Below are 26,524 nucleotides of genomic sequence, written 5' to 3'. Positions count from 1 at the left end.
TCAAAACACATAAGGATTTCAAAACAATGACATCTGGCAATTTGAGCAACACAATGGGAAGCATTAAAAGAATTGCTCCAAAACACAGCTGTTCCTTCACAAACCTTTGATTTTTCCAGCTAAGAAGTTCTTGCAGTTCAGAATCTGATCCATGTCTGAGCGAATGGTGCCTTCGAGAGTTTTTGCAAAATCTCTGCATTCTTCTTTCAATGTACTTAATCCTTCCGACACCTCCTGCTGGACTAGGCCATAAGTTTCTTCTACGATCTAAACCCAAAATAAATTAAGAAACATAAATCAGATTCAGCACACACAGACAACTGCTGTGAGAAACAACTACTCTGCAAGTATCAGTACTTACGCCAAACCAGGCCCGCTTCCTATCATTCCTCTTCCCTTTCATTTTGGGCAGGATCATTGTCTGAAGGTTAGGCAGGAGTTCCTCCATCACAAGGTTGCTCAAGATCTGTATGGTCAGAAGATTAAAATGACATGTTCGCACACTGCTCTTCCTCTGGAAACTGAGCGCTCGCATGACAGAATGATGTGTAAATGCAAGCAACCCCTAATATACAATGGCTTCACAAATATACAATGGCTTCGCCATCCCAGTTGCCAGGAGGATTGTATTTTAAATATCAGGTAGGCCTGAGGGAAACCCCATGCATTTCATCTGAAGCTTTTTCCACTGCAAGCCTTTGAGAGACCATGCAACCATTGACAACAGAGGAATTAAGATGCTGAACTAAGACGCCCATTAAATTTTTCTGCACGCTGTTATGAAATTGCCATGTGAAAATCAATGGAGCTAAAATGATTCGTATCAACTGAGTAACTGGCTCAAAAACATCCGAGAAGTTGGTTTGCTGACTGCTCCTTCCGCAAACTGACCTTGTTCTGGGACATTCACACCCTCCCACAGGAGGTATCATGGAGGAGAAATTGTTCTAGAGAGTCATCAGACAAAGGATGCTTCTAATAGGAAGATAATTGGCGGAAAAGAGAAATATATGACCGAACCAATGTGGATCTCTAGCACTTTTTCGGGTGAGCACCAACTTCACAATTCAAACAAGGAAAGAAGGAAATCCCAGGAAAGACAAGATATAGGACAAAAATTGAATTCAGAAACATGGGTAATGTGTGAATCAAATAATTCTAGTCTGACTTTTTTGCTTTTCAAAAATCTGTAACATGACCCAAAAGATTCATTAGATCCAGCTTAATCCCGAGGCAAAAGGGATAAAATAAATGGCTGTTGGAGTTTGTGAAAAACTTTTCAAGCCATTACTTTTGTCACTAAAATACAACTATACTGGTCTAAAACCAGTAAAACTTTCGTATTGTAGAATTCATATATGTTAAAGTCTCCTCCCAACACCTCCAGATTCTTGAACAACAAACATATGAAATATAGAACCAAGAAGATATTCTGTGACAAAGGTGCACCCAGCAGAAAGAAAGGGGGAAGAAAAGTGTCAAAGGGACTTCTGCGCATCAAGTTTGTGATTTAATGTAGCAAAACTGAGGGAAAAGTATCATTGCCTCATTTTTTGATTACTTCTGTACTGTCAGTCTATCATTGCTGTATTTTTCTAAATTAACACCAAGTACTTTTCTTCCTCAAGAACGTTTTCACCTTGTAACAGGGTTCAGTAGTTGTAAAAGAGATGCATCACCCTCTCTGATCCCAGCATCCAATTGGGTCTTGCAGCTGGTTATAATTAGAAAGATAAGCCATCAGACTGGGGATACAGACGATACCAATTTGGGGGAGCGGTCAATACGCTGGCAGGCAAGGCTGCTATTCAGAGGGACCAGGATGGGCTGAAGAAATGGGTGAACAAAACCTCATGGAGTTCAGCAAAAGCAAGTGCACAGTCCAACATCTGGGACGGAACAATCTTGTGCACCAGAACAGGCTGGAAAACTGTTCTGCAGAAAAGGCCTTGGACAGGCTGAGGGAGTTGGGGGGTTCAGCTGGAGAACAGAAGCTCCAGGGAGACCTTAGTGCGGCCTTTCCGGACTGAAAAGGGGCTGATAAGAAAGATGGGGACAGACTTTTAGCAGGGCCTGTTGTGACAGGACAAGGGGTGATGGTTTTAAACTAAAGCAGGGAGATTCAGGCCGGACATGAGGAAGGAATTGTTGGCCCTGAGGGTGGTGAGAGCCTGGCCCAGGTTGGCCAGAGAGGTGGTGGCTGAACCATCCCTGGAGACATCCCAGGCCAGGCTGGACGGGGCTCTGAGCAACCTGAGCTGGTGCAGATGTCCCTGCTCAGGGCAGGGGGGGCACTGGGGGAGCTGGGGAGGGCCCTCCAACCCAAACCGGTCTGTGATTCTAAGAAACTCAACATCAGTTTGCAGGACACCCTCGCAGCAAAGGGCTACAGAAGGCCGAGGGAGGAGAACGTTCCCCTCTCTTCAGCACTTGCCAGACGGCATCTGGAGCGGTCTCCGGTTTGGGGCTCCCCAGTACAAGACAGATCTTGACACACTGGAGTGAGGCCAGCAGAGGCCACCAAGATGGTCAGGAGATGGAGCACATGACGTGTGAGGTGCAGGGAACAAGATTTGCTCATCCTTAAGAAGATACAGCTCAGGGGAGACCTTATTGCTGTCTACAACCACATAATGGAGGATGTTGGGCAGACGGAGCCAGACTTTTCTTGGAAAGGCACAGGGAACAGAAGAAGGTGATGGCTACAAGTAGCAAGAAGGGAACTATTAATCAGATATTAAGAAATATTTTTCACCATGAGGGCAGTCGTGCAATTTCCAGCCTTGGATATCTCCAGACTTCAGCTGCACAAAGCCCTAAAGCTGGCTCTGCTTTGAGCGGGGGCTTGGGCCAGATAACCTCCAGAGATCCCCTTTTATCTAAACTGCTCTCTGGTTCTGTGGCTCTCTTGACAGCATCACCCAGCTTTGTACCGAAGAAGCATCCAAGTCTGGCTTCTTCAATACAGAAAGAATGAAACAGTGTGAGACAGATTCCTGGTTTCATTCACTGGCACCTATTCCAGGATTTTTCCTCAGAATCACCCGCTCTGTCAGGCTTTGCACCTCCTCTGCCTAGATTTGAACTATGACTTCTTCCTTGCCCATCCCACTCAAACTGGCAATAAATACACAGAGTTATAGGCGCACATCTGATTTTGAGAGTCTGGGGGTTTATGTCTTCTTTCTTTTTTTTTTTTTTAATTTATAGACAGTGTATCTCTGGCCTGAGAAAGCTGCAAGACCTCTCTTCCTCTTGCACTTTCCTCTTGCTGTTGGCCAAAAAGGTGAATTATGCAAACAGAGGGAGGCAGCTCATGGGGGCACCTGCCCTATTTCTATTTCTGTGTGATCTCAGGTCTCTGAACACGTCTCCTATGGAGGCATCTACCAGTGCTGGGGATATGTGCTAGATTCTTGAATTTCTCTACTTAAAAGCATGTCCATTTTGAACTAAATACCCCAGCCTCATATTTGGTTCAGCCATTAGTCATCCTCATGATTCAGAGGAGGGAGGGAGATCTTTTATTTTCAGACAAGGTCGTTTTCTGTTCATAGACCTTGCCCAGGTGTGTTTGCACTGGCCCACAGTTACAGATGCGCAGCTGTCCGTTTACGACGACAGAGGCAACACTATCGTGTATGTGCTGTACAGAACGGCGCATCGCCCTTTCATCGAGGCTTTTTATCTGCCCTAAAGAGGTTGTCCACACCTCTTGAAAGCTTTGAAGTGCAGTGGATGTCCTGCAAGTCACAGAGAGACACAGTAACCCTACAAAAAAGCAGGCGAAATGCATCTTAAGGTTCTGTACATTTCTCCTTTGCTCTGAGAAAAGGATTGCTAGCTTGCTCCACAGTTCCAGTAAAGCCTCACAGACAACGTACACAATCCTCCTTCCCTTCCAGTGCAGCTGGAGCAGAGTTTTTGCTACGTGATGCATATTGGAACCCGGCTCTTTTTCTCGCTTCAGCAACAGCCCAGCATGGTCCTCATTGAAGGACGAGCGCCCTGGCTGAGCCAACGCGGGGTGCGAAACCACCGCTCAGCTTTACATTTTCATCACGCTTGGAGCACCGGTGCCTCCCGACATTCAGCCTCACGTGTGCGGGTTTTCGGCACGGACCAACAGCACGACAGGGAAATGGCAGGAATCTAGGTTGCAAAAGTAAGAAAGAAAGGGCTCTGACTGCGCCCCATGTAGTGCGAAACAGAGCAGCTCCTGCGCATGAGAATATAACACACAATACCCTACTTATTAATACCCCTAGAATACGCAAAACCCTCTTACTGTTTCATGTAACTTAAGTTCTTATAGATCATGCCACAGCACCACTCAAATTCAGCTATGCTGACTCAAATACCAGTCAAAAGCGATGGACTAATTCAGGTCCTAAACTTAGGAGCCACTTAAAAACACCTCACGAATCACCCAAACTAGAGCAGCACAGACCAAACAATAAATGTGACAATGGATCAAACACATTCTGAAGCATCTGAGTGCTCTGGAAACATTTTTAGGAATGCTGGATTGGCTTTATATTTCTGTACTGTAGGGGTTTGGGGTTTTTAATCCCTTATGCAGCAATACTTGATTTACCAATATGTTATTCTACACGCGTGTTGTACTGATCAATGGAGTTCTGTCAGTATAATGAGTGTGTTGGAGTGCCCTCACTATGTGGTTGTGCTGCTGTTTGTAACAAGCGTTGCCAAAAATTGCCTGGTTTTAACCCTGAATTCCAGCACTTAACCTACAGAAATACCATCTACAATTGAATTCGTCCTTCTTTAGTAACAAAACATTAAAAATGAGAAAGAACACAAGCAGGAAAAGGAACTTGTACGACACAAAAAAGATTTAGAAGGTCTTTGGCTGAGTGACTGGGTACTTGCTGATGTTACATCCATGTTGCAGTACCCAGGCAGAACTGCATGAGCTAATGCTGCGGAGACTCTGTCGTTATAAGTGAATGTCGGGAATATATTTATTGGCATTCTGCAGAGATTTTTACAGCAACAAACTGTAGCTTGCTTGTTCCAAACCACTCACTTAGCTTGGATATCTGCCCAAAATAATTATTATATTTGGTCAAAGCAGGCATGAGAACACACTATACTTACAGAATGAATTATTACTAAGAAGATAATAGCGTAACTCGTCTGGATGTCTTCTGATTACAGTTCTCTTGAGGTATATGGGTTATGAGTAAGCAGTTGGCAAGCAATAGGAAAAATAAAACATAAAATGAAACTAACACAATAATAGCTCCATAACTTGAGAGAGGAGGGGAGAAGAGAAAATCCCTCGCTCCCTCCACTGGAAGGATGGGACTCCTTATACTAAGGAATTTATTATCAGGAAACTTAAATCTCTGACATTCAAAAAGACACTGTTTACAGATTCTTCTCCAATTGCTACATTTTTCAGCGTTTCAAAGGTAGACTTCTCCTAAAAGAATGAACTGGTTTCTTAAAACAAAACCCTGGATCCTGAACTCCCCATCAGGCTTTTTGCCATTTTCCCAAAGGGAAGCCAGATTTCATTAAGGAAAACACCCAGCAGCTGGTACTAAAGTAAATATTTGCTGCTGAGTGCTCAGCGCTTTGGGAAAAAAAAAAATTATAAATCAGGGCCCAAATAATGTCTCAATTGCACTAAAAGACATCTGGAGCAATGCCAGAGGCATCAGTGGAGTCACTTCAGCTCCCATCAGCACTGCAAAGCTGCTCACTCAGGTGCTCAAATATGCCCCCAGACCCTCCACTTAGCACCTCACCTCTGAAGAACTGAAGTTCACACATTTTTGGGGTCTAAGTGTGACTGTTACTACGCAAGACTCTGTTTCAGAAGCCTGGCACAAGAAGTAGGTCTACTAGTTTATCCGGTCAAGACTAAAAGCTTCATTCCCAAAGAATGGGGAAAAGCAAAATGAAGAGATTCTTCAACATTTATGTTTAGTTGCTACTCTGTTCTTTGTAAAGCCCGATCTCCTACGATGGCATCTGGAGGCATCAGAGGACAAGCAACGGGGAACCGTTGTGTTTAGTAACAAAGGTAACAGCAACAGAAGGAAAATATATCTCTTACCTGCAAAACAGCTGTCACAAAAGACAGAAAAACAGGAGACAGCCCAACGCAGCTGCCAGCGAGCAGCTGCTGCATACGAACCGTGGGTTCTGAGTTTGGTGTGTAATGATCGCACTGATTTACCAAAACTAAGAACAGCAGCAAATGTGCTAGTGGGACGTTAGCAAGCGCCTTGTTTTAGACACAGCATTTATGCACCACTTGAGCCCGTGGCATAAAATTCAAGTAGACATACAAGCCTTCTGTGGAAATGTGGCCACCCCTACGTTCCAGCGCAACACAACATCTCTAGTTCACAGTACGCTTTCTTTCACTTCCTAGCAAAAAATTCAAAATAGGGTTTATTAAAAAAGAGTTATCACTTACATATTGGTGAGAAATACCTTGAAATCTTGGGTATTTCTACCTACTAGATTTTCTTTTTAAAAATGCCATTTTCTCCCAGTGGGCTTTATGACCTTCACTATCCTCAGAGCTGCCATACCCAAAGCCAAAAAAAATCAGGAAGGTATTCTTTTACCTCTTTTTCGTTGCCAGTGATCATTTCCCACGTCCCATAGTGGCCTTTCTCCTGCCGGAAGAACTGAATGGCTTCTAAGAACGCCTCGACTTCATACGTGGTCTGCTTGAGAAAATCTAAGGAAAACAAAAAGTAACACAAAGGATTTACCCATAAATAACCTTTAAAAAATAACCAGCCTTTCGTGACCCATTTTCCTGTTCCACATGCATGCAGCAGTAATATTTTTAAATAATTTACTAAACCTGTATGTCTGAAGACCCTGGGCTTTCATTAAGATTTAGAAGCGTCGTGCTGAACTATCACATTGCACATATGAACTGTCACTAAACTGATAAGTTAAACCAACACCAGCAAATATTAATATGGAGCACAGGATGAGGATTACTTTAACTAGGCAGTCATTAAAATAGGAAAGCTCAGCCCTTGCCTTTATGCCTGTGAGCAATGTAAGATGGTACATGGGAAGACTTTGACAGCACGTACCAGGGCCAAGAGTTGGGACCTTCTGCTTCTTTAATTTAAGATAAAAATTAAGAATTTAAGATAAGGATAATAGTCAGCTGATTGCGGCATGTTGTATGCCCTTGCTAAACTGCTAAACCCTGAGTTAACGCTCCCCAATAATCTTTTCTTTCCCTTGTTTTATTAAGGAGTTGATGATCAAGACAGCATTTCACAGACGTACAATAAAACAGACCTGGGTAAAATAAGTTATCTGCTCATACCAGTTGAGCACTAAAACTTCTGGCAAAATCGTGCTGCTTTCCCTAAATATTTCAGGAATGTTTAACCACAGCTCTGGAGTATCTGGTTATCGTCCCCGGCTACTGCTGCTAGACGGTGGCTCTTCCCACAAACAACGTGGCAGCCTGGGGACACTGGTACAAGTGAGCCCGCAGCACGGAAAAACCTGCAAACTGGCTGAGCTCGTTTGCTCTTACCAATTCTGGATAACCGGTCCGGCAACAGAAATTACATCGCAGGCAATGTGTTCTGCCCAAACTGCACGAGGCTTTCAAGAAGGTTGCAGCCGACGTTCTCCTTCACATGAGAGCGCATAAAAATACAGCTAATGAAGACCTCTCATGATCTGGGGACAAACAGTCCCTGTGCCTCAAAATGTGGAGAAGCTCCCTAGAGCAATCAGGATTGACAAACCTCAGTAAGAAAAAACACCACTGACGTACTTGAGGAATTCAAGTGCTGTGTCTTTGCTATGAAACAGAAGTTATTGTGAGGATTATTATCTTAAGGGAAAAACAAAGCCACAAGGGTTTATCGTCCCCTCTTCAAGGTTATCCACTTGCAGCCTTGATCAGCTGGAGTCCTGTTGCACAAGTTAGGAAGAAAGGAGGGAAGAGGAATGTTAATTCTCTCAAAGGTAAGTACGCTGCTAAAGACACTGGTGTGTATAAACAGTTGTTATGTGAAGAGTCAGAGGGTAAGTTCTCAAGCCTTGCCTGTCGAGCGAGACACTTCTTTTGGCTTGTTCAAGAAACTTCTGAAGAGAGAAGCTTCGTAGGAGGCTTGCATACATGCCAAAGGCAATACAGGGATTATACAAACTATGGGAAACACGAAGGATTAACACTACCGTCATGCCTGAAACGTTTCCTCCATGCACTTTACACAAAAACGAAAGCTACAGAAACCTACAATTAATTTAATCAATGCTTCACTTTGCCTACTGCTTGAAAACAGCACTGTGTAGATTTTATCTGCAGGGAGGGCAATGAGGTTTCAGATCTGCTAAGAGCTCCAATGTCAGAATTTGCCCTTTCAGAGTTTCCCCTGTGCGTAATAATTGCTTCAGGAATGTATGCTATACATACTGAGGTGCCGTAAACACACTCACCGTGCCAGTCTATAGATCCCATCCCTATTTTGCGGATATTTGGAGGCCCAGAGAGATCATACGATTTCTCCAAGCTCACATGATGATCAAACGAGAGAAAAACAGCCAGGTAAAAGCCCAGCCCTACCTTCACTGCTACCTCCATGACTTATAGCATTTTTAATAGCAAGTCACAAACCAGGATGCTAAAATGTCTGTAAAAGAGTCAGAAGTCGGGCCGTTCACTGCCATCCTCTGACGGCAGCTTTAGTGAAAGAATGGAGTATTCCACCTGAGAAACCGGTGGAGCGTTGCATCTGAAAGCTCTCGTCCTCTCAAAACTAAACTCTGAATATTCTGACAAGACGAGGGCCAGGCTTGGCTGGAGGAAGGGAGAACTGCAGCTCCCGCAGATCTCCGATCATGACTCACATGTTTTCCTCCTCCGCAGCTGTGCTCCCTCCTAACCAAAAGGGACAAAAGACCATCCAAAGGGCTGGACCTTGGACCCGCCGAGACGATGATGCGCCCGTGCTGACAAGAGTCTGCCCTCTAAGATCACCAAGTTTTAAACTCCACACTCAAGGGAGTATTTTCTCTCTGTTCTGACTGTCCCCAACCCTGTAGAGAAGTGGGAAGAAGGTGCTAAAAATCTGAGAGAGATTCTTTTGAATAGTCCATAGGAAAAATATTGAGCTGTAAGTACCATAAAATCCCAATCACACATTCTTTCCTATGCCAGTAAACACAGGAGAAAAACACAATTATGGCAGTCTTACTACTTACAAAGACAGCTCAAAGTAGAAAGGAAGCTTTATACTTCAAGGCTACTACAACTGCTTAATTTAGGCCATTTCATCCTCACTTTCCATAGGAGGAAAAGATTGCATCAGTGTAAAGCATTGAACAGCTAGACCCATCCAGCGCTGGGCTGTGCCGAAGCTGTTGGCGAGGCACACGAGACAGAGGCACATTGATGGGACAGGGCTCAAGAAAAGGGAATTGTACCCAAGCTGAAAGGCACGGCGGTGCCCATGCTCTGAAATCTCACCAGGGAAGAGCCAGGGCTTCTGTAAATCGGATCTAGCCGTTTATGAAAAGGCTGGAGGGCTGCGGCTGGCTTGGCAGCCAGCTCCGTGATGCCATAGCAAAGCAGGGAATACAATGAATAAGCTGTTGGGGTGGCCCCACTTGCGTGCGGGAGAGAGGATGGTGCGTGGGAGATGGAAGCAGACGCTGCAGCTGCGAACAGGGCAGGTGGCAAAGCCCGTGGCATCAGGAACGATTGCTCATCAGCAGAAAGGCTGACGTGTGCTTCGCTCTCCCGAACGCCCTCGCACGGGGTTCCCCTTCCACAGATCCGGCCAGCACCTCTCGTGAGTGATAAATCTGTCCCCGCTGTTTGTAGAACGTCGAGTGTGTTAGGGGGGCTTGGTGGAGTGGTGGTTGTCGGTCATCCTTACCCATACAAAGCCATAAATCTTACCGAATGTCCTCCAGCAAAATGCTGGTGAGGCTTCACAGGTAGCCAGGCTGATGCTACGTGCTTAATCCAGGCCAGCTGCACTTGCAAAATCACCCGGGCAGCTTCTCCAGCTGCTAATGAATGCAGTATCTGCTTATTTGTGGAGAGCAAAACAAAATTCTGTTCATTCTGTTTAATTTTAAAATAACACCCACCTAGAGGCTCTATATAGCCAGGCATGGAGCCTAATTTTAATTAGAGATAAGATACTGCTAGCCAGAGATTCCTTTTATAAACATAACAGCATAACTGCTGTAAAGCTCCTCTTTAAAAGATGGACAGTCATCTGGACACAAAATGACTTTTTAAATCTCCCCAAATTTGCACATCTCTCAAAGGCAGGGCTGAGTTTGTTCAGTACTGCAGAAAGCTGCCTGTAGGAACGAGCTTCCTTGCAGCGTATAAACAGGTCACATCCCTCTTTAAAAAAAAAATAATCTCAAACCTTAACTATTAAAATGACAACACAGAAGACCAGGCTCCTCAACACCAAGTGCTCTTGCAGCTGGTGCAGAAGTGTTCACTTAGAAGGTCCCGTTCCTAATTTCAGCTGCATCCAACGTTTCAGCTGCTGTGAGACTCGCAGCCTCCTAATGAGACGCTCCAGACTACGAGCTGCGGCTCGTTCTCCATCAGTCGGCAAATGAATGTTTGGTCATCGGGGCGAGTAACGAGGGAATCTTCAGCCCCAAGCTCCCATGCGCTCTCCCACCCATGGTTTAAACCGTGAACAGTAATCGTCATTAATGAAGCTATTCAAACTAATTATTGTAGGATGAAAGAGGAGGCTGAAATGGTCATCAAGCAACAGGAATCCAATAGGTGTTTGAAGACAGATGGTGTATCATTTATCCACTTTAAAAATATAAAAGGCAAGACTAAGAGTCTTACCGTAAGTAGCAGCACAGCTCACTTCTGTACCGCTTGTGCAGCCACATGGAAAAATGTGTGTTTGGGACGAGCAGGGAAATGTTTCTCTAGCGCCTGCTGGGACTTGAGTCGGATGCAATGACCAGACAGCGAGAATTTTCCACCTCCCAGAAGTGACGGGGTGGTTTGCTCTGCTGAGACACCAGCGGTCCACAGCTCCCTTCCGCGCCCTGCCTAATTCTGCAAACTGATTTTTGGACGCAGCAGCAGCGTTACTGCGTTAAAGTGTTCGGAGAGCCAAGGAACTGCAGGCAGGATGTTTAATGATCTGTAAAAATGGAGTATGTCATTCTTTAAAACATACTGCTTGCCTCTAGTGCAATCCAGTAAATGTGCTTCTCCCACATGGGTTTTTATTACAATAAATGTATTAATTTTATTGTTAATAGTAGCAAAGGGGTATATTGACTGAGGACAAAGTGCTTTAGCAAAGCGAGCTAAACCACTGAGGGTCATCTAAGCTTTTTGGCTGACATTTTGCAAAAGGCTGAGGCCCAAAGCCATAGATGAACAAGCGTTAAAACAGAATCCAGAAGTCTGAGCTCACAGAGCACGGGTTTTAATTAAAGAAATGCTGATTCCGACATAACGCCCATCATCTGTCTACCAAAACTCAGAAGTTCTCCACTCCAGCTTCATCTGTTTCCTGCAGCACTCACATGTATGTGTATGTTCCTGAGCTGGAAAGCTGCCTACAATTTGGTGAAAAATTCTGCAGTCACTGAATAACATTTCCTTGCTTCCTTATCTATGTGGTAGAAAGCTGGTTCAGGTGAAGGCAGAGCCAAAACATCGATTTTGTAGCTCTTTCTTGCCGATCACTTTATATATAATTTTCCTGGGAGAAGAAAAATCTCTGCACAGGTATCATTGATGAACCTTCCTTCTTGTGATGCTGCAAAAAGATAGCGGGAGGTGGATAAAGCTGAAAAATCCTCGGGTTGGGATTGTAAGTGGTTTATATTTGATTTTAGCAGTCTCAAAAGATGGTGTTTCCACCGCTTACTGGACACTACCCTCAGTGAAATAGATTTCATGCTACAAAATGCAAATTACATTTTTCCTCATTTTCTTTCCCTTCCAAGTCATTCCCCCTCTCGTCTTGTTTCTTTCAGATCTATTTAGATTGTTGCCTTTCCTCTGCTTTCCATTCAACACACTCTTTAATAAAAAATATTTCCATTTCTAATCGGTTTTAAAATTCCGCTGTTTAAAACAAAAGCGGGTAAAAAAGAAAATAAAAAACCTCAAACTAGAAGAAGGCTGCTGAAAGGAAAGACTGCTATTTTTAAGACATCTAAATGCACAGGACACTTCCATCCCTTGCACTGGTACTTCAAAGAAAGCTACTGGAGCTGGGGAATATCAGGGAATAAAAGACATTCCTGCAGTTAAGGGATCATCCTGCCAACCTCCCAACACCACAATTAGGGCATGCCCATCAAATTAAAATAAATGAGCATGACAAGGAACAATTTCCCTTTCTGAGAGCGATCTTCGTAGCACGGGTTTTCCACAAGAGCATTTTTTCTAGCGTTTCTGGTAATACCTGCCTGGGATTTATTTGCCGTGGGTAGGGACTACAGTGATTATTGTCTGTTGCTCATGTAGTTTCTGTTTAAAGATGAGCAACTTTCTCCTGTGAGGTGTATGAGAAACATCATCACGCAGAGGGATCAGGAACATGACACAGAGAGAGAGCAAGACCATCCCGTTATCATGTTATCAGGTGGCAAAAAGCGACCACCTGAGCTTCCGGCATCATTTAAGAGCTTGTAAGATATGACAGAAAATTGGTAAGAAAGGCCATGGTCATCGGCTCCAAAAAATGAAGTTCTGAAAATTTCTGGCTTGAAAAAATAAGCAAATGGTGCCGACCCAAAGGGGACAGCAGGCAAGAGAACAAAAGTGAATCCATCTGCTTGGGAACTGGGTCTCTGGAAAAGATAATTAGCCCAGGGCTTGTAACACAGCTACAGCACCTCTGGAAATGATCCTCTGAATAAAAGGACACACCGCTGAATTTTACACAACAGAGCCCTGTCCTATTATGATCCAAGTCAAGAATGAAGTATAATGTCCTCGGTCCGAGAAGCATCAGCCCCACAGCTCTGACGTTTTCCCGAGAGCAACGTACTGTCACATTATTCACAGCAAATGCGGTGAGGAGCTGCCGACCACTAACAGAAGCTGTATGAGGTCATTTCCAAACAGGACACAACCCAGCAATAATAAATAATACCCTGTATTTCCAGCAAATAATGTTTAGCAGCGCGAGTTCCCTCCGAGACCACCAAACCAACATTTGGCGGGTTTAACTATTTGTTTTGCAGCGCACAAAACCTGTATAAAAAGATTACAAAGCACCTCCCTTTGCTGCGAGCAGCAGCTTCATGCTCCGTAGCCTAAAACCTGAGCGCGCTGCACGCAAAGAATCACAGTATCTCCCACAGTGTCCAAGCGTTTTCCAAACCAGCTACTGTATTTCTGGTGCAGGTGAGAATTGTTCTGGCTGCTGAGCTTTGGAGCTGGAGCTCGAATACGACCTTAGAGCTGCATAAATGAGTTTTCTCCTAAAACAGGCTCGGGTGGTGGGCACAAGGCAGCGGCTCTTCCGCACCACCCCGGGCTTGGTAATGTGTTAAAAAAAGAGAGAATCAGCCCAGGGTGTGGAGGTGACAGAGGTAAGAAGAACGTCATCACAATGAGGATTTTAGCACATTAATCATCTCGGTGTTTCAGTATGAATATACCTCCTACAGACCAAAAATCCTAACTACGGTGCAGGCTTACCGGAAAAAAAAAGCCACGCTGGATGAAGGAAATGACGTTGCAGAACAGAAACATCCCAGAAAGAGGAAAAACACTCTTATTTTAAGCAAAATATTCTAAATTATATATATATAAAACCCCTAAACTGTGTCCTGAAACATTTCATGGCTTTTGTAGCATTCCACAAGCCTCGTCAAAGATATTTATAGCAAAATGGTTTTGAATGTTAATGACAGAATTAATATTTCTATGGAAGTTTGCACACCAGTTTTGAGAAGCCCATTTGGACTTCAGGTACCTGTCTGGTGAAAGACGAGCCATGGCCTCAGCCCCTCATGTGGCCTACAGATCTGATTTATTAACCAGAAAGGGATTGAATTAATCAAAGCGCGGCGGCTGCAGTGAGAGAAGCCAAGACACAAGCCCCAGGTTTGAGTCAGGCGGGCAAGGGGCTGAATGCTCTGTCTTCATTCGCGCCTTTTCCCACCCCAAATTATCACAAAAACCTTCAGAAGGTTCTTGCTTTAATCCCAGTGCAGAAGGACGTTTTTCTTTAATGTCAAAAAAACCCATTTCTTCCTCAGTTCTACTTTATTTAATTGGTCCTTCTGCGCATTATCTGAAACAAGCAATAAGAAAACCCTTTTCTTCAGCTGCCCTCTCCAGAGAAGAAATGCCACCCTGTTTGCAACGTGAAGACTCAAGAAATCTCTCCAAAGTCCTATTTGGACTCATGACAGCTGCTTTGCTCGGCACATGGAGATATAGATCATTCAGCTTAAGTATTTGATGTCATCTTCTCTTTATCAACGCTTCAGTAATTATCTTGAATTACAGTCCAAGAGTCAGTAAGCCCTATACATACTATATACATGTAAAGTAGGAAAGCTAGAAATAATTATGAGAAAAACACCCATGCGCTAAACTTAGGGTTGAAAAAGGAAAAGTGGACACAGCTAATGGCAACTCTAAAAGCCAGAGATGGAGAAAAAACCCCTGAAGCTGTCCTAGTTGTCCTGGCACAGCCAAGCTGTGACAGAACGCCCTGCACAAGCCTAAAAGTACATTTTGTATTTCTCTCTTGCGTAATGTATCTCTTTTTCGTACTTCTTCAATGTATTTATTTCTCTTTTTTTTTTTTTTCAGTGTTATTTATGGTGAAATTGGCGGTGACAGGATATGGTTTTGAAAGTCCCTTCGCTTCCTGTGCCGTGAGGGTGATTATCGAGATAAGGATGTGAAATCAAACCAGATGAAAGAAAATAAAATGATGAAGTGAAACTCTGGGTCTCCCAGAATTAGCTGGTTGTGTTTTCCTTCTCATCATGCAGACTTCCCTCTGTCCCAGCACCGAGGGCTTGGGCTTCTGCACTTTTAACAGCATATATCGAGCGAAACACAATAGCTGGCAAACTCGTCTAGGAAACGAGAAGACCTCCTAAAATAACCAAAAAAATTAAATAAGCGTTCAGAAGAAACTTCAGTCTGATTTTCAGAGCATGTGAATGTAAAGGACTGAAACCTGGAGAATGGGAAACTATTTCCTACAGAAACTATTTCCTTCCACACTTCAGCTCAAGCGCAGCTTCTAGAAAAACGTGAGAAGCATTTAAAACTACTATTAATACGTAAATTTCCCGAGAAAAACTCGGCTAAGGCAAAACTTAGGGAGGGAAAGCTAAAAAATAATATTATGGGGAGAAAATTCTCCTTCTTGCTGCCCCTTCTGTCGGGAAGATGACACAAAAGTGGTATTAGGGGTTTTTTTGGTCACATGCTGTTATTCTGCTGAATTAATTAGGAATCATCGAAACTGAAACAAATATAGTAACATATTTTAAATAACAATGTAATGTAGGACCTGTAGATACAAAAAACTCTAATGTGGTCAACAATACTCATTATTTACTAAAGCAAATAAGGCCACTTTTAGTGCACTGTAAATGCCTCCCAGCTAAGACCAGATCAGAAAGCAAGAGTTCTCCACTAACCTTTGAAATCGCATCTTTTACAACAGCTTTCTTTTGTCTTGACACATCTGTCATCTGAAACATTTATTTTTCAGTTTTACTAAAACAGTGAAGGCTACATAATAGGGGAAAATACAGCAGATGTCCTACGGCACGAGGAACAGACCAGAAGAAGGAACACTGAAAATGTCATTGTGTGGCCCTGTGCCCAGAGAGCTGCACGTTCTTCTCTACATGTGGAATTATCTGTATCAGGAGCCATCACTTGGCCGTGTTACTCCACACCACCATATTTTATTATTGACTCCTCTGTATCTGTTGGCGTGTTGCTCTCCTGCAAATAACATCTTTTGGCTGATCGATATCATATATTTAGAGACCTCCCCTCAATGTTATCTTTCTATATGCACATTTATGTCATTTAAATAATTTAACTCACCCTTTCATTTATCATATTAATTGATACAAGCCAAAAAGCTTTGAAATCAGCAAATATGCCTGTTAAAATGTTTTGTATCCTACGCCTAGGTAATAAATTCCATAATAAATGAATTGTGGCATTTCAGAGCTGCACACAACGTTCTTTACCGCAGTTCTCTCTGCACCCACCAGTTTGTTGGGGTTCACTGCTGCTCCCTGGGCACTTGTGTTCTCAGTAATTAGCCCTTCATCGCATGAGCTCGCAGCTTAAAACCCAAAAAGCATTCGACCTCCTCCCCAAATCCCGAGGCATCATGAAAGTCAACTCGCAAAGAGCAAAGCGGGAGCTGCCCAGATGAATCGCTGAGTTGGGATGACTTCTGTACGCAGATTAATCCTTCAGTCAACTTTCAGAATCAGGGTAACTCACAGAAACTTAACATTTTGCTAGAATTCTTTTAAAATCATGACGAATCAGGTCTTGATGGGCTTAGGCTCATTTTAAAGGTTTTAAATACGCTTTATCTGTACTGTACTCTAGAAGGGTACAAAACTTCTACATACTCCATTGATAACGAATAATCATTGTCCACTCCAACTGCAAACCCTTATCACACAACAGGAAAATTTGGGTGGAGTGGGGAGAGGAACCAGCAATCCGTACATCTGAATCATATGTGCAGCGGTGATCGCTAAATCCAAACGCTTTTGTAATTATTCTCCTGACCATGATTTCTGACCGGAAAACCCAGAAGCACAGGCTGGACCGGTTATCTATAGCAAAGGGACTCCAAAAAGAAGAAATTGCTGAGTGCCAGGGCGGCTCCCAGCACAAAACCACACGCTAATTCACTCCAGGTTTCTGTTCAGCAAGAAACAGAATTTAATTCTGCTTCCTGGGAGAAAACACAACTCCAACAGAAAACTCCTCCAAGTTTTTGGCTAAAGCCCAGTGCGATACATTCCTTTCCAGAAGTGGTAGATTATAGAAAAAGACAGAAAAGCAACTTCTGGTCAGACATTACATCTGTTTTTCTCTTGCCCTTGCCAAATCTGCCCTGGCAAAAGTTAACTTGGCACTTTTTAGAAGAAGGGGGTGAGTGTTGCCTTGGCCGCTGCTCCTTATCCCACTAAATTATATTCCACAATGGAACTCAAAGGATTTTTCATTGAATTCTTTTTAATAAAAGAACAAACAGACAACTTTTATATCCTGAGCCTCATTAGTGTTGCTGCACGTGCCTAAAGCCGTTCAGATGCCTGGTTTTGGTAGGGTGAATTGGTTGCAAACAAAGCTTATAAAAATATTAATAAAGCAATATTTTTTGGTCATGGAAGAATGAGTATAAATCATCGTGAAGTCCTTTTTGAAAAAGCTGCTGAAGAAGTTCACTCCAAGGGCAGAGTTGAGGTTACTGGGGTGCCGGGCAGTCATCACTTTTCCACTCACAGCACTCAGGTTTCTGGGAGATGGTTTAACTCCAAGAAATCCGGAAAATATGGGCTCCCATTTCCTTAGCTGTAAAAACCTGGTCATTTTTCCTAGCGTAACAGCAGGTCTTAAGTCTTTAGTCTGCTGAGCAGAACTAACGTGACAGAAAGGATGAGCCTTGATGAAGGCACTCCAGTGTCACTGAGCATCTTCCGTCAGATAAAAACTTGACTATGGAGAAAACAGAGAGGGATAAATCCTGGAACAGATGTGTAAGTGAGCAATAGCTGAGCCATACGATACATAATAAACCACAGATTTGCAGGCATTGGGGATGGAAAAGACCTATTAGCTCATCTAGTCCCAGCTTCTGCCAATTCAGAATTGGCCCCTAGAGTGATGCGCTGAACTTTAAGGAAAAAAAAGGCTGCCAAGAGCTTTGTCAAGCCTCTTACACTTGCTCCAGAAGAGAGAAATTAAAAACCCCAAACCTAATGAACAGGCTTCAAGACGTGAAGGCCTGACAGTGCCAGGAAAACTTGATTGTATCCCCAGCTCCTCACCAAAGCCCGCTGAGGAGCAGAGGGGTGGCTTCCCAAAATCTGGAGCGCTTTCCTACTGTACGCTCGCCGCAGCTAAAACCAGGCTGAACAGAACCGAAAATCACACAGGCAAGGCTTTGCCCTCAAGCATGCTATGGGAGTTCAGGTTCCTCTGGCAGCTATATAGGGAATATTTATGAAGACTTAAGCTACTTGGAAGTGCCAATTGAAGGCGTGTTCCTTCTAGACTGGTGCCTCCAACCTATGTTAATCCAGCCATGAAAGAGTCTTTACAGTCCCAGCGAGTGGGTATTTGCCTACCAGGGTGTCTTAGCCCTCGGCCTCCCCACACCTACACAGATTTGCATCGGAGCTGCTCCCTCTGGTTCGCAGGAGGCTGACAGATCTCGAAGGGCCTGCTGCGTCGCACCACCTTCGGTATGGTTTGGAAATGCGTTCGCAAGGGAGTGCGCATCACCTGGGTAACATTGGGATCGAGAATCCCGCGTGTCCCGTGGAGAAGGACCTGCCACCCACCACCACCGAGCACCACGCGAATAACCACACATCTTAGGGAACTGCCTAGAAACACAGTAACGTGTGTTTTCATCACGGGAACAGAGTCCTAAAGGAGACCAGGAATGGCTTTGGCAGTAGGGACAAGGGGATAGAGATGGCAATTGAGAAGGATCTGGAGTGAAGCTGATGGCCAGAGACAAAAGCGACAGCTAAAAAAACCACATTGGGAGCCACTTCTGTAAGTAAAAGGGACCGTTCACATGCTGCACTCTCAATTCATTTATCTACGAGCACGGGCTTCAGGCCCAAGTAGCTGAGATTGCTGGAGAAGTTCCTGAGTGTTCCCATCTCCCACCAAAGGCAGCAGGAGCAGATGGGACTCAAAAGCAACATCAAAGGTACGGAAAAACCTGGACACAAGTGGAGGATCCACGTCAGCTTGATGGAAAAGCAGAAAAGTCATCTCAAAAACAGGAAGGCATTTATTTTTCTGAACGATCCAGCTTTTCCAATTTCACGGGAGCAAGGTTGTTTTTATAATCCTAGCAAGTCACAAATTGGGTTTTTTTAAAGTTTTCTAGTCTAACATACTCAGAAAGTGAGATTTAAAATTTACCGTTGTGCGAACAATCATTACTGTGTCTAACACACCATTCACGTCCCTTCTATAAAGCTTAACCATGGCTGGGGCTTGAGCTGCCATCTAAACACCCACAGAAAACACAGGATGTTTGAGCACTGGTGATGTATGTACGACATTACAGAAACATACTGGGAGCCTGTGTTCCCTCCACAGTGTACAAACCCGGTCAATTATATCTATAAAGTATTTGTCAAGTTTGCAAACACAGGTGAGAGTTTGCCATGGCATATTCAGTAAAAGTCTCATATGATTTTGTATCATGATACCGGATTTGAATGAGCTGACAGAGAAGGAAACACCACTTTAATTGAATCACAGAATCACAGAATGTCCTGAGTTGGAAGGGACCCACAAGGATCGTAGAGCCCAACTCCTTTCACAGCAGTTTTGTACCCAAGCTCACTACACCGCAGCTCAAATCCCACCTACCTTTGCCCCCGGCAAAGCAAGAAGGGCTGTGCTAATGCATTCCTCAAGGCACCGAAATCCAAGCATCTTCCGGAAGCAACTTGCATTTTTCCACTGCTTTTTTTACAATAATAGCTATGTAAATCTTGGCGGGGGTGACTGAGGCAGAGGAAGAGGCCGCTCCTGCACTCACCGTGGTTCGCATGTCTCACGCAGTCGCCCAGCGCGGCGCTGAACTGCCTCTGAGCTCCTGGCTCCGGGAAGCAATAGTAGCTGTGTCGGGCGAAGGGCTGCCACAAGTAAACCGGGAACTCCCTCGGCAGCTGAATGAAGGCTTGAGTGACCTCCTTCTCACTCGACCCTACACAAAAAAAACCCCACATGTCCATTGGAAATCTGCAGATTAGGGCATTTGGCTCTTTTCCTCTGCTACAGGGGGCAGGGGGACACAGCTGGGATGGGCCAACTCAGCAAGTACCAACCACCAGAGCAACCTCATGTCCTCTCGTGTTCAAGGTGGCGAGAAACTACATATTTTTCATAAAATTTCAAAGAAACTATTTAACTGGATTGTAGCTGCTAGGGAAAAGGGAGTTATGGCAAATAAGTAAGCCAGTGGGCAACTCTGGTCTCTTCCGCATAGAGACCGTATAGGAGCACGTAGTCTTCCATACAGAAACAAACTGCTTTAAACCGTGTAGGAGCAGCAGTGGTTTCCCTGTCTCCAGGGTTTCCAAACATCCAAAATATGGCCTTATGAACTGTCACTTCAAGCCCTTGAACCATAGAATCAACGGGGACGCCTCCCAACAGTCAAAACTTTAAGTGTTATGAGAGAAGACTTTAAAAAAGAAAATCCTTGTTTACATGTTGCCCTTATCCCTTTCCTCATGTGGCATCCCATTTTCCAGATCTGACTCTGAAACATGAGATCCGCTCCCTTACAGCCCAAATTTTCTCCATTTCCACGGAGTGGGGTGGGGGCGGGTAGGACCACAGCGGTTCCCATCCCCGAAACAACAAATTGAGCAGCAGCAACCTTCCTGCGCTCTCTGTGGGACTTATCATCAACTGTGAGTCAACACAGGCAGCTGGCATCTAAAAATGGAAACAAATAAACCAGGAATATCCACAAAGCCCGGGAACAATGGTGGTGCGGTTCCTGACCCGCTTCTGCACAACTTCCAGCGGCTTTGTGCCGGGACGCTGGGAAAAAACGGAGCCAGCATTTCTCTAAACGTGAGCTTATGGCATCTTCTGTGTGCATCCACCCTGGAGCCGTGTTTGGACATAAAAACCAGGCTGCGTGCATCTTCTGTTACCCCATTTTCGAGTCTGGCCTGAAAGCCTGCGCAGAAGAGGTCTGCATAGGGAACGCGGCCCCGGCTTCGGCAGTTCAGCTTGGAGCAGGGCTTACCAACAGGATCTGGAAAATGTTTATCAGACAGCAAGCTGTAATCTTCTTCTGAAGTCAGGACTTTGCCTCCTGCAGGGAGAACATGACATTTTGGGCTGGCTCCTTTCTGGTAGGCCTGGAAAAGCAAGAGAGAGAGAGTCAAACAAATATTTAAGGAGAGGGAAAACACAAAATACACAACTCACAAAGCTAATACATGTGGATATTCCCCAAAGGGAAATTTGTTTTTGTCAGACCGAGTTTTTGATATATATCCTGTCAAATCTAAAACATGGTTAAATGTAAAAAACGTATTTTAAAATATCCTCTCAGTTCTTATCAGTCATGGTCAGGAGTCAGGGACAGAAGGGAGAGGAAAAGAATGGGATTTTCTTCAAAGCCCTATTTGATTTATCAGCCAGACTCATTGAACTACGGCAGCTGCCAAACGAAAACCTTCACTGTAGTCAACTTGAAGCCACCCAAAGATCACTACTTAAAATGCAACTGCAGAGGCAGGAGGACGTATTACAATGACACGCAGATAAGAAGCGTTCTGTGACACGCAAAGGGAGGTTCAAAGTGTTGTTAAAATGTTTTGCTAGCTCTTGCAAACGTAAATGGCCAATGCAAAGCGCTTGGTTGTACGCTCAGCTATCCCTGTGGAGTTTCCAGCCAGCTCTGCAAGGCTGGAGCTGTCTCGCCGAGGACAACGTTTGATCTAGTATTGCTAAAAGAAAGGCAGCAGCAGCAAATTCAGTTTCCTTGGGAGCGTCGAAGAGCATTAAGAGGAAGAAGTGTTTACCTCTTTGGTCTCAAAGCAATCCACAGTGTAGTCGTTTTTGATAACGACGTATCTGTCCTTCCACTTCTTCAGCTCCTCAGCAAAATGCAGCACCTCTGCCTCATATAAGACCGTCTCAGTTTCCGCCGGCGGCTGCAAAGACAATTTTTGAGATTTGAAATGACTCTGGGTTACCGAACATTTTGAAGCTTTTATGTCTATATTTCCACAAGACTGCTTGCTATGAGGGCTTTGGGGTCTTCAGATGCAATCTGGAGTCATAAACATCACTCTGATTTGGGCAGATACCACATACGCAACCAAATTCTTGTAGCCTGAGGTGAGGAGGCAGCAGAGAAGCTCTGCCTTCCAAAAATACTTGCAGATTTCTGAGACAGAGACGTTCTTATTTGCCTTTCAGTTGGCATGCTGAATGCAACACGACTTGTAGTTCGTTATCTCCCATTTTCCACTACATAACATCAATGAAAACCTTTCACTGATGCAGCAAAGGGTTTTATTATAAAACAGTAAATTATTTCCCATCTCTTTGTATCACTTTTGCACCTGTGCTCTTGTAACTGATATGCATCTTTCTGAAAGACGTGGCTCTTCTATTATCCCACCTTTAACATTGCTTTGGTCTATTCATTTCAATAAATTATTTCCAAAACAGCCCAAAATTATAGGTTTCTATCTTCTTAATATAGAAGGCTTGTTCTCTGCATTTTCCTCTAAGAGGCTTTTGTTTCTCTTTTTGTCTTTCCTTCTTTAACGAAAACCAGCTCTCCATAGCTCACTTCGCAGTGGGGATTATTGCCATCTTCTTCAGGGAACCCTGTAGTGATGGCTGAAAGGTTTAACTGAGTTTCCTACATAAATTTCTGCCCTGAATATATGATCTCTGCCCCAGGATTCCTACAAAACCTTGCAATCAGCAGGAAGCAACTAGTTTTTGTCCAAGTGTCTGACTCTACCTTGACGAAACGCATGTTTTGTACCCAAAGCTCATGTCATGGTTCTTCTCATGCTACGACGAGACAACGGAACAAGATCAAAACAAAGACGAATTTCCAAAAGTAAACTTTAAATCTGCACCCAAATGCAACTTTTCCACAAAAAACCTACCCGAACCAAATCAAACTTCTGCACTTGGAAATCTATTGGCTACACTTGGGTTGCACATAAGAAAGTACACACGTAAAGTGCCCTAGATGCAAATGTAGTCAACTAATATAAGAAGCTGAAAGATCACTTATGTACTGTGCTTGTATAGCAGTCAGCGGCTGACACCCTTCCAGTTCATGTTTTTCAAACATCACGACTTACCAAATGCATGATTTAAATAGTTAATGAGTTAATTATTTCAGGAGAGCAGAGCTGTATGGCAGCTTGAGGCTGGGGAAGGGCTCGGGTGCCCTCCTACCTTGGTTTTCAGGAAGCGGGACTGGGAATCGCGGTGCTGCTCCAGCTCATCCTGCACGTGCTTGCAGAAAGCCACCGCGTACTGGCGCCTGTAGTGCGGGCTGAAGTTTTTGATGATGGCCTCTGTTTTCCCTGAAGCAGAAATGAAAAGATCAAATCATATTTCATGCCCACAGGTTCAGAAAGTGTCATGCGGAACTGAAGTGGTTGCCACCAGCCACCCAAAATATCACCCAAGCGTACGATCGGCCGCTTTGGCAGGAAACCGTCGGAGATGCATCCAGCTGTTGTGATGACCCAGTCTTAACCATACAAAGAAAACACTGGGTTTCAAATATTGTCTTTCCTTCTAAGAGTGGTCAGAACGAACCCCAAATCCGTTTCTCTAAGAGAAGATGCTACCGGCCGCTCCCTAGGATGTGCTGTCATAGAGCCGTGGGTGTTCAAGAGCTGATAGTTTTCAAAAAAACATATATATAAGTGATACTGGTTAGTGTTTAGCCATATTAGCCAATTTTATCACACAATCAGATTTTAAAGCTGACTCAAAGGATGTTTTCTAGGCTTGGGCACTGCAGGCTCTGTTTTAATGTAAATAGATACTCGGTCACGCCGCAATGAACATTAATCTTGTATTGTCTTGCTCCGATCAAGATCTCAGCAGCAGCAATAACGGCAATAAACACACTGACAGTCTCATTTCTGGGAATCCTGAAGCCATTTCCAAGTAATTAACTCATTAGCCCTATCAAAGAAATAAGAATGCTTGACAGAGAGGGAAGCGAAGCTAAACGTTAAAGGCATGTGCATGTACGTGACTCAGAGTCGGTGGCAATTTGAAAACTAAAACCTGGACTATGACTCCAATAGCACCTGGGTACTGGAGAGAACTCTTTCTTCCTTATATTAAGAAGTACCATGACAATGTGGGGTCTTTTTCTGAGCATATACAGAGAAAGATAATTTCACACCCCAAGCAATTTTGATGCTTTCGAAATTTTATTTTGTTCTGCTTGGAGGGGGGAAAAAAAAAACCCACAAACTAATTTTCTGTATAAGGCAAAAACAAAAAGGTAGTTCCCAAACTGTGATTTCTTAAAGCCTTTATGCACATGGGCTCCTAAACCAGGTCTGGCATCCGGCACTTGTGAGGGGCTAAACGGGAACCAGCAAGAAGCACCAGGACCTCCAGAATCCTGTGATGATGTTCCCGGGTTGACCATCTCCTGCCAGCCCCTCACCAGCACTACCACCAAAAAGCCTTCACTGGGAGTTTCCACGATGTTTCTGTATTTTATACAACAGGCTGTGAGTCTGCAGCAGCTATGACGAAATCAGAGAAAGGTCGTGACATATTTGCTGTTTCACGTAAGCGTAAACCTTCCAAAAGAACCACGCAAAGCTTTCTGAATTGCTACCGATTTTACTGCCGTTTCTCACCAAAAAAAACGAGGTTTAAATGTCAGGGCAGTTCCCAAAACGTTCACGCCTTTTTTTCATCTTATTTTAAAGATCAAAATAAATACGGTTAAAGAAAGAAAAAAACTGCAGACAATTACAAGAGTAAGCGCATGGGGTTTTACAGGGGCAAGCGCATGGGATGCTGTGGTGTAAAAGATGCCCAAGATTTACCACTCCTGGCTACTTTATTTCCATTTTAAACACCCAAATCTGTGTGGCTGAGACTGCCATGGAAAAATAGCTCATTTGCTAAGGAATTTGCAGAAATGGGCAATGGCAAAAGGTTCTGGAAAGTGCTAATTTCAGGTCCAGCTCCAATTTGCTCCGAATGTGGGATATTACCAATGGTGCTAGAAGTAATTTCATCATTTCGCTTAGACAGCTGCAGTATTTAATTACTCCTCAACTGCCTGCTAATGAGGTTTACAGTGCTGTAGTTACGTGGACGTGCACGCAAAAGAAAAATCTGCACATCACGGGTGCAGGGAGGAGACGGCCCGGCCGTGTGTCGGAGCCGTGACACAAAGCTGGAGGGATGTCAGGAGGTGTTCGGCTATTTCGGTTTCCCGCAGATTTACTTGTGCGACAGCACCAGGCGATAATCTGGACTCCAGTTTTAAGAGACCAGATTTTTGCAGAGCTACCGATTATAGGATGCGCTCGTGCTGCTGAAGCAGAAAATCCCTGCCCATCTGACAGCCTTTTAAAAGCCAGCCTGCTCAGGCAGAGGCAGAAACTTATTCTCCAAATAAGGATAAAGCTTCCCCAAACCTTCTTTATAGCTTTATTTTTATATTTTTCCCCTTCTGGTCCCAGCCAGCTGTAGGATGTTGTTGGCCCCAGCGCCGGCTGGGTTTCCTGCTCAGGGTTTTCCCCTATTTTCCATCGGGGCTTTTTCTTTTCCAGCTTGCAGTGGCCTCTTAATCTGTTACAGGGGGCTCCGGGACACTGGACCTCACTTGACCGCTGCCTGCATCCTGCAGGAAAAAATTGTAGAGGAAATGGGACAAAGAACAAAATTCTGGTGTTGGGAAAAAAAAAAAAAACGACAATCGCAGGAAATACCTATGATTTTGGCAAAGCCTTTCAATTATGGGTAAATCGGCTCAGAAGTAGGATTCCTCGGTGTCAACATTGCTTAGATCAGCTTAAAGTGTGATGACGAAAAAGAAAGGAGCTACGCAATTCATAATATATATGAGAGAGAAACACGACATCATTGTGATTTCTATGTGCAGAATATATCACAACCAATTAAAACATGGACTGGGGAGCAAATGTTTCATGCTGTTCATTCCAGTCTTTGCACTTCTCGCAGCAAAGGATCTCTGTATTAAAAGTACTATGTCCAACAATTAGAAGAAAAGGGGTTTTTTTGAGGAATTGCGAGTGGCACAACACGAGGACCCGGCCTTGCAGCGCTCGGCTCGACAGGAATCGCGGGGCTCCCTGCGGGGGGGAAGAGGAACGGACGGACCCGTGATCCATTGTTCACCGACGGACCTTTAAAATTCTTTGGGTTTACAGAAGACAAAAGTACGCTATCTGAAAACAAACACGATGGAAACAGTCACGAGCAATAGAAACTCTTCCCACGAAATGATAACAAGGGGTAACCGGAGATAAAATACTCCAGGGCAGTTGAAAAATGAGTTCCCCCGATTCTTTTCCAAATTTAGTGTGGCTTGCTTAGTCAGAGCTGTTTATATGGAGCAAGGCCAACTTTCCCACTTGGTTGGTCTGGCAACGGCACAGCTCCAGCCCATGTAAATGTGACCTGAAACCCAGTATTTATCCTCGGAGAACGCACAATTTGATCATCTCCACTAAAACTCTGCAAGCAACCAAAATT

General features: G+C 44.1%; 1 protein-coding gene across 1 annotated transcript in view; it reads right to left on the bottom strand.

The window, feature by feature from the left end:
* The window catches only part of NIBAN1 (niban apoptosis regulator 1), a 64,151-nt gene that overhangs the window by 13,826 nt on the left and 23,801 nt on the right, over positions 1-26,524 (bottom strand). The window contains exons 2-8 of the mRNA XM_065649138.1: positions 23,213-23,343; positions 21,808-21,939; positions 21,024-21,138; positions 19,800-19,967; positions 6,609-6,724; positions 362-466; positions 105-267 (exon numbers count right to left, since the gene is read on the bottom strand). Coding sequence (XP_065505210.1) covers positions 105-267; positions 362-466; positions 6,609-6,724; positions 19,800-19,967; positions 21,024-21,138; positions 21,808-21,939; positions 23,213-23,343 — 930 coding nt within the window. The remainder of the gene's footprint in view (positions 1-104; positions 268-361; positions 467-6,608; positions 6,725-19,799; positions 19,968-21,023; positions 21,139-21,807; positions 21,940-23,212; positions 23,344-26,524) is intronic.

The sequence above is a fragment of the Caloenas nicobarica genome, chromosome 20 (assembly GCF_036013445.1).
Source record: "Caloenas nicobarica isolate bCalNic1 chromosome 20, bCalNic1.hap1, whole genome shotgun sequence".
Lineage (NCBI taxonomy): Eukaryota > Metazoa > Chordata > Aves > Columbiformes > Columbidae > Caloenas > Caloenas nicobarica.
This window is presented reverse-complemented; position numbering and strand designations above follow the sequence as displayed.